Source organism: Ovis canadensis, chromosome X (assembly GCF_042477335.2).
Source record: "Ovis canadensis isolate MfBH-ARS-UI-01 breed Bighorn chromosome X, ARS-UI_OviCan_v2, whole genome shotgun sequence".
Lineage (NCBI taxonomy): Eukaryota > Metazoa > Chordata > Mammalia > Artiodactyla > Bovidae > Ovis > Ovis canadensis.
The window spans coordinates 129,417,939-129,434,689 of NC_091727.1; the positions used below are offsets into that span (position 1 = coordinate 129,417,939).

The 16,751-nt window shown below is 41.7% G+C and overlaps 1 protein-coding gene across 1 annotated transcript in view; it reads right to left on the reverse strand.

Annotated features, from left to right (window-relative positions):
• Positions 1 to 3,776: 3,776 nt before the first annotated feature.
• VSIG1 (V-set and immunoglobulin domain containing 1) overlaps positions 3,777 to 16,751 on the reverse strand; it is a 41,972-nt gene continuing 28,997 nt past the window's right edge. The window contains exons 3-7 of the mRNA XM_070292144.1: positions 12,649 to 12,847; positions 6,056 to 6,211; positions 5,549 to 5,668; positions 5,072 to 5,219; positions 3,777 to 4,273 (exon numbers count right to left, since the gene is read on the reverse strand). Coding sequence (XP_070148245.1) covers positions 3,964 to 4,273; positions 5,072 to 5,219; positions 5,549 to 5,668; positions 6,056 to 6,211; positions 12,649 to 12,847 — 933 coding nt within the window. The 3' untranslated portion in view covers positions 3,777 to 3,963. The remainder of the gene's footprint in view (positions 4,274 to 5,071; positions 5,220 to 5,548; positions 5,669 to 6,055; positions 6,212 to 12,648; positions 12,848 to 16,751) is intronic.

Genomic DNA, 16,751 nt, shown 5'->3' on the forward strand with positions numbered 1-16,751 from the left:
TAGTCCTTTTAAAAAAAAATCACAGATCACTATTACTTGGAGGCCCTCTGCCGTGTCATACAAATTCCAGCCTTCTTGGCATTTAGGCACAGTTAGCAAAGCTGTATACTATTAATGCATGAAGACAAGTCCTAGCTCTGATTCTGCTCAGCACTGTGTCACCAGCCACAGTACCTGGTTCATAGTAGCTATTCAGTAAATATCCAGTGGGTGATTGAATAAATAGATGAATTTGGGGATAATAAGGACCTACAGCTACAAAGCTGTTCCATTGACTTTATCATATCCTAGTTGCTAAATGCAGAAACAGAGGTGAGAGAAGTTCCTGGAAATCTTTTTGGGCAGTGAGAAATACATGGTTAAGGCTGGTTGGGGATTTGGTTGGGATGACCCACCTAACTTTTAACTACCTGTAGCAAAATAAACCAGGTTGTACCCTATCTGAATGAGAATTATGCTGAATTTGGTTGAAGCTTAACCCATCTTCTAGAATATTTGGGTAATGACCTATCTACTACTTATCTTCTGATCCACTGATGAATAAACAGGGGGAAAAAACTATTTCATTTCCTTATTGGGAATCTCTTTAATGTAGGAGCCCATTTTCCTACCCAAGTAAGATTTAGTGAACACAATTTTGCTATGAATCTGTAAAATGTCTCAGGATTCATCACAAACATAAATATATGGTATATTATGGATGTATTGATACTAATAGAAGATTAATGGCCTGGGATAAAACTTGCCCTGACCCAGAGTGTCTTTACAAGTAGATGGAGTAGATACATGGTAACCCACATGGTTTGATTTGAGAGGGGCTGAGAAAGCTTCTTTTGACAGGAATACTTCCCCACTGGATTGTTCCAGTACTTGAAATTCCACCATTATTAGTATCTTTGGACCAAAGAATTATTTTCAAGAGTCCCGCTAAAAAATTTCTAAGAGGGCTAGCTCATTATCAGCTTGAATGACATCACTGATTGATGAAAGATCATATTCACTGAACAGCAGGCCACAGAACAGCTACATTTGGAAAGAGTGGCAAGGGGAGAGATAGGTTGAGTAAGAAATCCTGCCGGAGAGACGCAGACATGAATGGGTCACAGAGCCAGCAGGCACATGACAATCCCCAGTATTTGGAAAATAAGATGCCAGAAGGCCAAGGGCGCTGAAAACAGAGATCCAAGGATATCACTTCCAATTAACCTCACCTACTTCCCAACCTTGCCTAGCTAGGGTTTCTGCGTGGGCAACATGTATTCTTATATCCTTAAAGCAGGACCATACCCTCCATTCCTGGCAAACTCACTATGTTAATTTCAAGTCAGCTCCCAGACTATCAAGATCATTTTGAGTCATACAGCAGAGTATCCATGCACCCCAGGATACATGATTTTATTAAATGTGCCTTCTGTGTTTTTGTATAAATTACTAGTTCTTACTCTTGGATTCTGGACATCTGCAATTTATCTAAAACTGGACGTGACACTGTGTGTGTATAAGCATTTTTCTAAAGAGAGGGGTTCAGAGTTTTCAGTGTTTTCTCAAAGTGATCCATAGCCTAGAGAAAACCACTAATCTATCTATCAACATTTTGATCAGAAATGAAGTCACTCAGTCATGTCTCTTTGCCAGGTTCTTCTGTCCATGGGATTTCCCAGGCAAGAATACTGGAGTGGGTTGCCATGCCCTTTTCCAGGGGATCCTCCCATTTTGATCAGAGCAATACTAACAAGAACAGAACTCTAGGAAATAGCTCAGTTGGGAGAGCATTAGACTGAAGAACAGAACTCTATAAGACCACCAAGAGTCCCTGCCTTCCTGCTCAGCACCAATTCATCGAAAATTTGGGAGTGTTGTTGTTAACTATTATATAAGTCTCTTTTCTTGTAATTTGCCTCTATCATAAAAGTGGAAGGGAAGGTGAATTTCAGCTACTTTGGCGTTCTGGTCATTAAAATTTTTACACTGCTGGTATTTGGTTTTTAAGATCTAAATATTATGTCATTCTTAAGACCTTCATCATTTTGCTTCCTGAACCCATCAGACACTATATGTCATAATATTTAGTCTGAACAGAATTATAGAATCTTCAAAAATCCCTGCGAATCGCTGAAAATTAACACATCAAAGAAAATACATAGGTAAAAACTTGCTATCTCTTCTCTCCATGACTCTGAACAAGTGTAATGTTAATTTCAATGTCTGTCTACCCAAAATCTTCTGAGACTCTACCTCCATTAGTGTATAGGTATGATCTATATATGAAGAGTTTTGCAGTTTCCTCTACATGAAAACCTAGATGTGATAAGTTAAAGATTCATTTCTTTATTTAAAAAGGCTTCACTTTGAAGGAAGGAAGACACACAAAAACGTACACACAGTATGGTCCTTTTTATATGAAGGTCAAGAGGAGACAAAGCTAATCTCTAATGATGAAAAATAAATCAGTGGTTGCCTGGGTCCAGGGTGATCGTGAGAGTGCACAAAGGGGCATAGAAAACATTTTGGGATAATGGAAATGCTCTATTTAGATTACCATGGTGCTTTCATGAGTGTACTGCTGGCTCAGTGGCAAAGAACCTGCCTGCAGTGCAGAAGCCACAGGAGACACAGGTTCGATCCCTGGGTCGGGAAGATTCCCCTGGAGGAGGAAATGGCAACCCACTCCAGTATTCTTGCCTGGAGAATCCCATGGATGAGGAGCCTGGCGGGGCCCATCAGGCTCCTCTGTCCATGGGGTGGCAAAGAGTCAGACATGACTGAAGCAACTGAGCATGTATGCAGGCATTCGTGGGTGTACACATCTGTCAAAACACATCAAAACACTTGAAATAGGTGTAGTTTATTATACATAAAGTTAAAACCAATGAAATTATTCATAAAAGATTTATCTTAGGCTCATTAAAGTCAGATTTTTATTGAGTATTACAAGATTTAAAATCTGATTACACAAATGAAAAAGTCTACCTGTAAATTTATTCAAAGTGGGGTGTGGATAAATATAATCAATAGAAAAGCTTTTTAGCAGGTGAAGAGGTGATATGAATGCATTTTAGTTAATAGTTAGCATTTACACAAGAATGATATCTCTTTGTTAATGTGAAATATCGCAACAGTAAAACAGTTAATGTGTTCAGATTATCTAAGATAGATCTTAGGTGTTCATTTAGTTTGGCCCTTCCAAAGTACAGACAGCATCAGACAGTGCAACAACATAATAGCTCATTCAAAGCTAAATTGTACATTACCTGTGATATCAACATTTTATATTCATTGAAGGAAAGTTGTATTTGTAATTGTTTGCCTGTACTTTATTTTTCATTTAAAAAGTTGATTTACTTTAAAATTTTGCTGTGTTCAGATATTGGATAGCAGAGTGGTTCCCTGGGAAATCTAATATGATAAATGAAGCATTAATCTTAAGACCTAGTTTTAAATGCTATGTACCAATTAATATGTACCCTTTCTTCTCTGGAATTTTAAGGATTTTTTTTTTCCCAATCTATGAGATAATGCTGGTGAATTCTTAGTGATCAATGTGAAAATGAATAGGGAAGCTCTGATAACAGCAAATCCAAGAAATAATATTGAATCTAGTTAATGGGACCTTGTCATGTGTGCATGTGGAATGCCAAAGAGTAGCTAAAAATAGAGAAATAAGATTTCTGAAATAAGACACAGGTGTTGTGGCAAAGCACCTTCAACTGAGTTCAGAATCACTTGTCAGTAATTGTGTTTACAGGTTAGTGAAATGAAGTACTCTAGACTGGTAATACAGGAACCCTTGCATTTATTTAATAGTTATCTTGATCTGTCTATTCTGGATTGATGGTGAGCGATCCATGTTAGAAGAGGGTTGGCCAGAATGGAGGCAGGTGGTGGGAAATTAGTTAGGTCAACTCAATTCCACATGCCACTAATGGGTTCCTTGGTGATGAACACTGTACTCAGGCCACTGGCCTATGGCTTAAACACCCTCTTCTCCTCATCACAAAATGGCTCATCTACAATCAAGGGCTCGGGCTCCTGCTGGGGCGCAGGCTCCGGCTCCAGCTGGATCTCAGGCTCAGACGTGGGGACAAGCTCAGGCCCAGAGGGTGGCTCCACAGTAGGCTGCAAGGCAGGCTCAGGCTCGGGGACAGGCTCATGATCAGGCCCCAGGGTGGTATTAGGCTCAGTCTCATGGATGGAAGATGGAAGGGTAGCTTCGAGTTGGATGACATCTTCATGTGGTATTGTCTCACCCTCCGTTCTTTGGTTTGTCATTGGTCTGTGGGAAGAAGGCCCAGGCAAGAACAAGTTAGGGTCTGACCTCTCATGTGGAACCATAGGCTCTGTAGCCTCAGTGACCACAGGTCCCAAACCTCTGTGATTTCTGATAGTCTGACTCACTGTCAGACCATGGGTCTCCATGTAGGGTGCAGAAAGGTTAGGTCTTAACTGTATAGTATACTGTCAAGAGAAACAAACCAGTGTTTAAGAGGCAGAAAAACTGATGTCAGGAGGAAAGGGTATAAAGATCTAACAGGATCACTGGGGGCCAAATCCATGGATCCAGTGCCTCTCTAGCACCCACTCCATCTAGCACAATACTTGGCACTTGGTTGGCACCCAATACATAGTTGTGGAAGCACAGAAATGGAGGGAAGAACAAATGAACATGTGTGATATACATTTGATGAGAGAGAATAGAGTGGGCGAGAGCCTGGGCTGTCAGCAGTTTTGTATCTATTGATCCCTTGTTCCACAAAAAATAATATTAAAAATTGTATTTTATTTGCTGTTCACAGAAAGACAAGTAGATGAATATATTAAAACATTTGCTGAGCCCGAAAAGGACTGTTGTCACAGGTAAATGAGTTGATACACATAAAATTACTTAGAACAGAGCCTGGCACACAGTACCCAGTACGTGATAGCCATCACCACTGTTTCATAAAAGCAATGAGAGCGAGCAGAGAGATGGGCCTCTATCTTATGCTAAAAGGCGTGCTTAGGAAGAGCTGACTGAGAGAGATAGGCCTGAGACATGTCTATTCAAGGAAAGACAGCAGAAGTAAGGTCTTACTCGAGTTCTGTGGTGGTTTTAGAATTCCTCTTCCTTTCCTTCCCCTTTGCCTTTACCTTACGCCTCACGAACCACACCACAGAGATGATAATGATGACACCTATCAGGGTCCCCACAAAGGCCCCAACAATGATTCCAATTCCTGAATCTAGAGGATACAAGCAGCTGGTTAGTAAAATGGAGCACAGTGTCTGCCCCCTTCCGTGCATCTGTGACCAGTGGGGAATATTCAGGGCATTCATATAGCGGGATAGTGCCTTGTATAGGCTAGGACCATAGAAAGCCTGAGAATTCTACATATATGAAGTATTATGTAAGCATTAGATATCAGAACGGTTGTCCATCATATCATTCTATAAATAAAGCACCCAAATCTCCAGAGTCAGGAAGGACTAACCAAGAATTCTAAGTAAGTGACTTGACTGGCAGGCACAGGATACTTAAAAAGAAACTGTTAAAGTTATATGATCCACTTACATGGAGTAGTTAGGTCAATTTCACAGGAACTGTTGCCAAGGATGTTAATAGCAGTGCACTGGTAATAACCTTGTTCAAAACTGGTCAGGTTTCCAATAAACAAAATCCCGGTGGCTGGGTCTGCCAATATCAGGAAATAGTGTTTTGAAATCTTGTATGTGGGTACAGATCATGTGAATGGAGCAGACCATCCAATGCCCACCCACTTCCTCAGATTGGCCTCCCTTTCTGGAGATGGATCAACTAGATCCCTGAAGACGCCCATCTGGGACCATGCCTATTTTCTCCATACCCGCCACTTCCAAGCTAAAAATGGTCTTGACTTTTAGAAGTCAGGGAGAAGACCAGAGGACAATCATTTTGATGACAGGCTGACATTCTCTGTACATTTCCCTCCCAGAAAAACAGAGGACTGAGCTCTAAGGACGAGCAGCCAGTCACATATACATGCTGTCAACCAAGCCCACACACCAGGCCTTGCCAGGCGCAGCAAAGATATATACTTACTGAACTTTTCTTTCACTGGGATGATGTTTCCTCCTTCAAGTTTATACCAGTAGTACATAGGGGAAGGTGTTCCAAGCACCGAAAGGCAAGCAAGAGATATAGGATGGCCAGTTTCTGCTATTCCTTGGATGCTGCAGAAGGGCTTAGAAGGTTTGACTGTAAGTCAATGACAGAGAGTAAGAAACCAGGCATGATGAATGTTAGTCTGTACCACTTCCTCACTCTCATTTTACAGAATATGTACACTTTTCTTTAATCTTAAAAAAACTTGTTTTGACAGTTTTCTAGTTGTACCACCAGATGGGAGTAGAGCACTTCAGGTGCAAAGACCTCTCGTCACTGGGCCATTAATAGTCTAGTAGCATCTCTTCCATCTGACTCTTCCTCAGATTCATAACCATGAATTTCCATATTGTGCCTTAAAATATGCCATTATTAAAACAGTCAAGTGTAAGCAAACATTAAACTAGGAACAGAGGTTATATTTTGGAAGCATGGTTTTAAAGGAAAAGAGAACATTAAACACTGAGATAACCATTTTTTTTTCCCAAAAAAATTGTCTTATTAATGCCATATTTTTTCTTTTCCTTTGTGAGTTGTTTTTTGACATTAATTCTCCTGGTGGTGACACACAATTGGAAGGTTTGAATTTGCCCGTGTCCCTCATTGGGAGGGGAAACCCATTGGTGGGGAGGCGTGTGCTGCAAGGCCCTGAAATCTTGTTTCATCCTTCATGCTTCAAGCATTTACTTGAGCGCCTCCTGTGTGCCCAACACTGAGCTAGGCACCAGAAATTCAAAAGTGCCTCTGACACAGTTTTGAAATGGAGTGGGGGGAGTGGTAAGAGATTAGACTAGAGAGCAATGGAGACCGGAGCTTCAGGGGCTTTGTGTTCCATGTTTTTTCACCTGTGAGAGCAGCAGGTTCACAGAAGGAATTTAAGTGGGTGCGGGGCAGCACAATGATCATTCTAACTGAACTGTTCTGACTCCAGGAGTGCATGAGGCAAGGGAGGGGAGGAAACGGAGTCAAGAGGTATTAAGAAGTCCAGAGGGCTTGGATAGGTGGCATGAGGAACAGGGTGGGCTCAGTGATGACTCCCAGGTTTCTGATTTGGACAGCTGGGTACACCATCTTGCCACCCCCTGAGATAAAGAAGTCAAGGAGAGGAACAGGTGTTTGGGGAAGGAGTGAGGAGGAGGAAGGGGCAAAGATGAGGTCAGTTTGGGATATGCTAAGTTTCTATGCTTACGGCTAAGTCCTGTGGGAAGCTGAAAATCTGATTCTTGTCACTCATCTTGCTGCTCACAGCTTATTCTAACCTCAGTCTGACATGCAGATAAGGATCTGAATCGATACTTTCCCATTCACCCGCCTTATATTAATTTGGATATAAGACACTCCAAAGGCATAGATTCTCTCCCTTAGGCTTAGGTTGTAAATGCTCCAGACTGCCCAGCTCTCAGACTCTTATTTGGGAGGCAGCAGTTAAGAGCACAGATCTGAGTCCACACTGAACACTGGGTCTGCAGCTTTACACCAGATGTATTTAGGCAAGTAACCTAACATAGCCAAGCCTCAGTTAATTCATCTGTAAAATGTGCACAAGACCTCCAGCCAACCCAAATATATTGTGTTTATACAAATAAAATCATGTATATGGTATCTTACACATGGAATTGCTGTTGTCCACAGGCAGGAGTAAACACTGCTGCCACATTTCTGACCCTGCAACTGACAACCTTCTAGTCTCAGACACTAAACCACTATACATATGAGCAGAAAAACAGATACAACTATAGTTGTTTGAAAATTTCACCATACCTTCTTTTTGAAAATTACAGTATACTTGATTTGAAATATTGTGTTATAGTTTTGGGTACACAACATAGAAATTCAGTATTTTTGCAGATTTTTATTCCATTATAGGTTATTATAAGATAATGGGTATAAATTCCCTCTGTTATACAGTATATCCTTGTTGCATATCTATTTAATATATAGTATTTTGAAGCTGTTAATCCCATCCGCCTAATCCGTCCCTCCCCCTTCACTCCTCCCTTTGATAGCCACTAGTTTGTTTTCTATGCCTGAGAGTCTGTTTTGCATATATATTCATTTGTACTGTTTTTCAGATTCCACATATAAGTGAGATACAGTATTTGTCTTTCTCTGTTGGACTTATTTCACTAAGCATAATATTCTCTAGGTCCATCCACGTTGTTGGAACCAGCAGTATTTCACTCTTTTCATGGCTCACTAATATTCCATTGTATATATGTACCATATCTTCTTAAACCAATTGCCTATTGTACAATCCCTTCTTTTAAACAGGTATATTTTAATTAAAAGGAGTATTTTTCTGTTTAGCTCTTTATTCTCTCTCTCCTGGTATTGATTCCTCATCTGCGGACAACTGTTTGGATTCATTTCAGTTCAGTTCAGTCGCTCAGTCGTGTCCGACTCTTTGCGACCCCATGAACCACAGCACGCCAGGCCTCCCTGTCCATCACCAACTCCCAGAGTCCACCAAACCTATGTCCATTGAGTCGATGATGCCATCCAACCATCTCATCCTCTGTTGTCCCCTTCTCCTCCTGCCCTCAATCTTTCCCAGCATCAAGGTCTTTTCCAATGATTCGGCTCTTCGCATCAGGTGGCCAAAGTATTGGGGTTTCAGCCTCAACATCAGTCCTTCCAATGAACACTCTCCTTTAGGATGGACTTGTTGGATCTCCTTGCAGTGCAAGGGACTCTCAAGAGTCTTCTCCAACACCACAGTTCAAAAGCATCAATTCTTCAGTGCTCAGCTTTCTTCACAGTCCAACTCTCACATCCATACATGACTACTGGAAAAACCATAGCCTTGACCAGACAGACCTTTGTTGGCAAAGTAATGTCTCTGCTTTTTAATATGCTGTCTATGTTGGTCATAACTTTACTTCTTATGCTCATTCTTTGGATTTGTCTACCCTAAATAAACTAGGCTATTTAACCAGAAATCCAACTATCACTAGATTTAGATACTGCCTTTTTTTTTTTTTTAAGATACTGCCTTTTTAAAAACATGGTGAATTTTATAGCTTTTACAGTGGAACAGAATAATTTGAACAGAAAATTAAATGGGGGTGTTTCATCACAAAGCCAGACCCCAGGACTTGAACTAATTATGGACCAAAACCTGGAATGACTTGCATTCATTTCTTGAGCCCAGAATCAAACCCAGATATTTTTCTGAACACATTTTTCTCCTTTTATTTTTATTAACCAAACACTCAGTGAATCACTTTGAACCAAATCCCAAACCCATACACTTTCTAAAACTACTGATTCAGGATTGAATCGACATTTCATCCAGTTACAGTCCCCGACAGAACTTGGATTTTTACTGGCAAAGCCACTGATCTACCATTTAGCTTTATTGCTTTCAGTAGAATTACAGTGGGAAGAAGAGGCTCACCTCAGAAAATAAATGAAAATGTTTCAGTGTGTTCTCAAACCTTCCTAAATTCATCATTTTCTTTTTACGTGCCAAACTGCAGAAGGAAGATGATGTTCATTCCAAATGCATACAAAATAATTATTCAAATTTCTGCTGGGTATTTTTCAGAGATTCATTTTCCAAGGCTGTCATACCTAATAGAAGTCTTTCAGATGGATGATCACGCAAACCACCTGGTCCTTTGCGCATTGCTGCTTCCTTCACCTAAACCGCACTCTGCCACCTCAGCCCCTCTTCTGCCTGACATGCTCTTACATATCCTTCAACATTCACTGCAGAAGTCACTTTCTCCCGGAAGCCTTCTCCATTTCCCCCTGTGATCTCCCAGCTCACCTCTCCTCCCTCCATTATAAGCTTATGTGATACATCTGCCTCCCCCACTATATACTTGAGAGCTTTAGGAGGGCTTGCAGCCTATCTTGTATATCTTTGCATCTCCACTGCCTACCACAGTGGCTGAACATCTGTTCAGGGTGTGCCAAATGAATATATGCATGAATGAGTGAGTGCATGGGGTTTCTGTCTACCACTGGGTTATGAAAGTTTCTGAATGATGCATTGCTAGGAAGAGCAATATTTAGGGAAATGTCAATACCTCTCTCTTTTGGTCTCCATTACGTGCTTGCCTGGGCTTCCCAGGTGGCACTCGTGGTAAAGAACATGCCTGCTAATACAGGAGATGTAAGAGTCGTGGGTTCGATCCCTGACTTGGGAAGATCCCCTGGAGGAGGGCAATGTAACCCACTCCAGTATTCTTGTCTGGAGAATCCCATAGACAGAGGAGCCTGGTGAGCTACAGACCATGGCGTCACAAAGAATCAGACACAACTGAAGTGAGTTAGCAAGGACATGCTTGCCCCCACCATGCCCCACCCCTCAGTCAGGGCAGACAGAACAGGCACTCATATACAACAGAATTTGAGAACTGCCAACAGCCTCTGCAATTTTTAGAGAAAATTATCAGTCTCAAAATTTCCAGAAAGTATAAATTTGTAGAACATCTTTGTCCTTAGCCTAATTAATTAAAGTGGGATTTTGAGAATTCCCAAACAAAGAATTCCAGAGTCTTCCATCTCTTACCTTGCCTGGATACTGGAGGCTTAAGGAAAGGTCATAACTCTTGGGAAAGAAAAACTTAGAGGGGAAATAACCCTCAACTTCTTATAGAAGTTCATTAGGAATTCTCTGAACTTTAAGAATATTAACCACCCTGTCTAACTTTACCTTGGGGCTAATTCCAAACTCAGAAGAAAAAAATAAAGAGGCTTGGCTTCTTTAGATTGTTTCTGGTCAGAAGGACAACCCAGAGCCAGGGAGTAACAAAAATAGTAGAGGACTAATCCCTTAAATTCTGTGAACACTGAATCTCCAATATATCATTTGATTCTCATAATAATATGACAGGGCAGGAATTACAACCCCATCTCAAAATGGCCAGAGAAAGGTGAACTGACTAGCACTGAGGCCAGTGAGTAGCAGAGTAAGAGCTAAAACCTAGGTCTTCCGACTCCCGAGCTGATGTGCTAGCATCTATTCCACATCATTTAGTTCCCATGTATATGGCTAGTCTTTCAACCTGGAACATCAACTCTCCCAGGAAAGGGTTTATGTATACGTGTCCCCTGTACCCCCAAAGCCTAGCACAGGATGCAGCAAAAATAAGAACACGATGGAGTTACCTTGCTCCTAGAAATCAGCTCTTGATTACCTTTTCCTCTTTTCCAAGTGAATAGATGCAACAGCAAGCCTCACAGTAAAGAGCTGTTTCGTAGTTGGCATCACTTGGGCAGCAAGCTCAGACAATACTGGACAGTCCTCCTCCGTGTGCACCTTGTTACCAACTGAGGCTTTTCCAAGCTACTCAATTATTGTCACTGGTTTGATCTAGTTCCTTTTTTTCCCGGGATGGATGTACACAGCTCAAGAGCAGCCATGGCTAGACCAGTTCCACTTGAGGTTACATAGAAGTGGGAGAGCCTTTAGCTCAACTGATTAATGGGTGAAGGTTGACAGCCCTTGCCTCCCTCCCATCCACACATATGAAGACTTGCAGATAAGACTTGATAAGCAATGCAGAGGAGAAGGCAATGGCACCCCACTCCAGTACTCTTGCCTGGAAAATTCCATGGACGGAGGAGCCTGGTGGGCTGCAGTCCATGGAGTCACGAAGAGTCAGACACGACTGAGCGACTTCACTTTCACTTTTCACTTTCATGCATTGGAGAAGGAAATGGCAACCCACTCCAGTGTTCTTAGCCTGGAGAATCCCAGGGATGGGGGAGCCTGGTGGGCTGCCGTCTATGGGGTCGCACAGAGTTGCTGAAGCGACTTAGCAGCAGCAAGCAATATAGACAGGGCCAAAACTCCCACTGTCCTCTCAGACAGAGATTGGAAGGAGCCCTAAAAATCACCAATATTGTGAACTTCTCCAAAAGCAGAAACCATGCCTCTATCATGGTTCTTGACCCGAAGCAGGCACTTAATAAACACTGCATAAATGAACCACTCCAAATTCATTTGAAGAATGGATATGACTTGCTCCATGTCACATAATGAATATTTGTGTATAAATAAATGAATCAACTCTGGTCCTTTTTCCAAATAGCATTAATATTTTCGAAAAGGACCTTTCTGCCTTTATTTCAAAGAATAATTTAACAGTGGGATTTGTGGCTGGCTTAGGAGAGGTCACAAGCTGACAGTTGTCACCCCCAAGTAGGACTGGCTTCAATTGGAGGTTCTCACTGAAAGAGTTGCTAGTGATCACTTAGTGAGACTGTGGGTTGTCCTGTCTGTTCTCACTGCATCCTTCAGAGATAGGGACCCAGGAGGTTTGGCCATCTATTGCTATCTATCTGTCATGGTGGCAGTCCTGTTTGGTTTGACAACTGTTTCAACATGTTTTGTGAGTGATTTTTCAGTGTTACTCTATGGGTTGGATTGGTGGTGTCTCTATTTTCCTGGTAATAAAAGAAGTAGGGAGGATATTCACCCTTGGGACTTAATTGGCACCGTAACTCACTGCCTTGGCTCATTCAATGTCCTAAATTGAGAACAAGAAGAGAAAAAGCAGAAAATAAAATGTCCATACCTAACACGCTGACGCTGATGGTGCCTTGATTTTTGCCGAAAAAGTCAGGGGGGTTGTTAACATCACAGATGTAGATGCCACTGTCTTCTGGCTGCATATGCGAGATGGTGATGGATGCGTTACCTGAAGTGTTGGACCCTACAATGCGATCTTTAAACTTTCCTATGGCTGTAGCTTGTCCACCTTCAGAATAGTAAATCTAGGACAGAAAATGACATAAATGAGAACTGGACAATGTCTGAGGCTAGGATAAACTATTTGGAAGTTCTCTCTATCCAATGTTTCCTTCTTTGATGATAACTAGAATCCCCCTACCCCTACCACCCCTGGCAAGACCCCTGTGGCAAAGATTTCTCAGCTCAGTGGGACACTGTAGGTCTCTCAAGGCTGTACACAGTTGTGGCCTCATTTGTGCTCAAAGCAGCTCTATGATATCATCAGAGCACAAAGGTACGCCTGTCTTGGAGACAGTAGGCAGCCAGAGCTGACAGGATTCAACTCCTAAGCTTAGGCTAGGAGATCAAGATACTCCCCAATGAGTCTATCTGAAAGAAACTCATTGTTTAGGACACAAATATCTGATGGGGAAACCAAACCATCATTTTATTCTACTTTATAAACTTTCTTTGCCTTGAGTTTACCCAGTGGGCTTATCTAGAATATCTGATTCCTCTAAAAGAATATTCATGCTCCTTTTGAACACGCATATTCTTTTGGATAAGCAAAACTGAATTCATTCTGTTTGTCAGAAGAATAACATTTCAGAACGGAGAGGCTCCTGAGAAACCATGTGGCCCCATCCCCTCACAGCGGTGGTATGAGGATGAAGCAAAGTCACTTAGTCAAGGGCCTAGGAAGTGCGTGGCCAACAGTAGCTACTATCTTTCTTCTCACATGGCAGGAGGAAGAAATGGAATTAATGCTTTCAGATAAACGCAGGTACTCAAGTACAGAGACTAATGACCCATCCAAAGTCATAAAGATTTATATATTATTATTATAATTAACTAGATTTAAGAAATATCTTGATCCTAGTCCCATCTGTATTATAGAACATGGATATTAAATCATAATGGTAACCACGGGAGCAGCAGAGTATGATGTAAAAAGGCCTGGTCTAGGAATAAGAAGACCTGGGTTTTAGCCAGACTGGGCCTCTGATTATGACATGGGAGAGGTACCTGCTGGTCATATCTCCATGGCAACCTGCTTTGCAGTAAGAAAAAAAGTCATTTAATCTCATAAACCTTTAGTTTCCATATCTGAACAAGGAACCAGAGCAGTCTTCTCTAAAGTATGATATGTATTCTCCTAGTATAGGTACATAAATTGACTTTAGGTGGTAAATAATTGAAAACTTAAAAATATAATGTGTATTAGAGACATATCTAACACATCAAATCTGTGAATTCATGGATGTTATTGGTTACAGTGAAACTAAGGCAAATGTTTTTAAGACTTTTAAAAATCAAGTCAGGGAATTCTTTGGCAGTCCAGTGGTTAGAACTCAGTACTTTTAACTGCTGAGTGGCCCAGGTTCAATCCCTGGTCAGGGAACTAAGATCTCACAAACCTTACAGTGTGCCTTCACCCCTCCGCTAAAATGTCAATATAGAAAACATTAAACAATTACTAGTGCTGGTAATATACAAATAATGACAAAAAAATCATGAAGATGAGACATGAATAGACTAAAGCTTAGGAATCACTGGATTAGGTGATCCCAGAGGTCCCTTCATAATACATAGTCTATGTACACACTTTGTTAGTTTAATATAAAAATGTCTACGATTCCAGTGATTGTTCTGCATTATTCAATAAACTGGGATTTCCCTAGTCCACTGGCAATTAACATTTAATAAAATCTACTAGAAGAGACTTATGGTTCATTTAATTCACTCTTCTCACTTTATAGAAGAGATTGAAGCCTAGAGAGGTTTAACAAAAGATACACAAAGTTAACAGCTGAGTTGGGTCTAGAACCCAGTTCTTCAATTTCCTTGTCCAGCATTCTTTACATTAACAGGCTAATGAGACAGGGAAGGCAATCAGAAAGCCAAAAGATATTGTCTACATAAATTCAAATGTATTCTCTTTCAGGGAAAAAGCAAGTAAGTTTTTAAACTAAAGCAGAAAGGGAGCGTCTGATGGAAAATTCAAAGAAAAGAATATCTTTAAGGAGAAAGCAACTTGTCTCTCTCCTGTGGTTCCCTAACATCAACTATCTTTCTTTTATGCCCTGAAAGAGCCATTTATAAGTCAATTCGTCCATTCATACCTACTGAAATCATAAACTCTTGCCCCAGAGGGGTCTTGTTTGACTTACAAACTGGTAAGTCAGTGTAACCTAAGGTATTCAAGTGGGGCAGGAGGAAGTTCAACTTGTCAAAGGTCTATTTCCTTTAAATGAGTTGACATCCAAGATATCTGGCTTTCCATTTCACTAGCCAGCCTGGCCTTATTTACTTTCTAATTAACAATTTGTGGCCCTGTAGACTCTTGCCTGGAATGTAGCCTGTGGTCTATCAAGGAAGCCCTCTGCAGCTTAGGTATCTGGCTGCTTCCCCTGCTACCAGGAAGACTGGGGGGTTGGTCAGCCTGTTTTATATTGAGGTTTGATGACATCACAGTGAGAAACATCAGTCCTGCCTACAGCCTGCAGTAAGTCCCAGAAGATGTAGGGGAAAGGGCTTTATTTCTACAGAGAGTAGGGTCCCAAGAGAGTGTGTTTTAGGTCAAGACTAGGACATGAAAAGAAGCCACACTGTAAAAGTTTCATGGTTGGCCATGTATCAATAAGCAAATAAGTCATGAGGCCCTAGACTTGTAAATTCCCTGAAAAAAAGACCTTCACCAACCCTTGGATCCTAGCTCCTCACACTGTACCCTAATAAATTCTGCCCTCCCACAAATATTACTGAAGATGTCTGGAATGGAAGCAGAGGTAAAGAGGTATAACAATGGACACCTAAAAGGGAAAGGCCCTGGCCTCACGGTGCTGTGTGAGAAGGAAAGTCCCCAGGGCTAGCCAGTGGCCAGACACATAGGTGGAGGGGCTTTCTGTTGGGGGAGGTCCACACTGTCATATCGTCCTTGTGAAGAAAGAAAATGAAATGCTTTCCTGAAACTACTTATCTAATCACACAGGAAGGAACTGCAACTTGGTTCCATTTTCCACAAAAGAATAATTCTTTTAAAAATCAAAGCTGAACAATGGCCAAAGCCTGGCTCATGATCCTGTGAGGCTTGTACATTTTTCAAAGAAAGTATATTGTCAATTTAGAGATCAAACAAATTGAGGTCGAGGAAAAGCCATGGCTGTTCAACGGGCCACATCCTTCAGGTGTGATGATAAGGGGTGGCAAGTCTGCCCTGAGAAAACACATCCATGTGTTCCCTTAAGTGGTGCTTGTTCATTTTTTGGCCACTTGCCTTTTGTGGCTGTGTTCACAGGAGAATGCCCTACTTTCCCCCCAGGGTCCTCTCTACCTGCCCCATGGTGATGTTAGAGGCTGATTATGGAGACATAACAGCACATTAGTCATAAGACTCCCAAAGAGATAACTCAGCTCATGGTTGCTAAGGCAGAGGAGCCTTCAGGAACCAGCTGGATACTGGAAATATGGGAACTAGCAGGGAGGGGCTGGTGGGTAGTAGTAAGATCATGGAGGATAGTAGGGACTGTGGTGAACTGCAGAGCCAAAACAAACAAGGCTTTCAAACTGTGCAAATAAACAAAATACTGGGCTGGCCAACCAATGCATCCACTGGCCAAATAGGGCCCAGAGGCTGCCAGTCTGCAACCTCTGATTCATCCTCTTCTACTACAGGAAAGGACACAGAGGCCCCATAAGAGGAAGTGATCATCCCAAGGTCACACACTTGGCAGTCAGACCTAGAATCCAGACCTCCCAAGTCCCTTGAATCCATGAACATGGCACTCACACGCCTGCCTTGGACCAGGAAGATGACTTCCAGGCCACCCTACCCTCTTGGGGCCATTCCATCACTTTCTCCAGCCCAAGCCTTCTCCTTCCAATCACTGCTATTCATTGGCATGATGTTTCCCATGCCGAGTGGGTTCACCACATGATGCCTTCAAT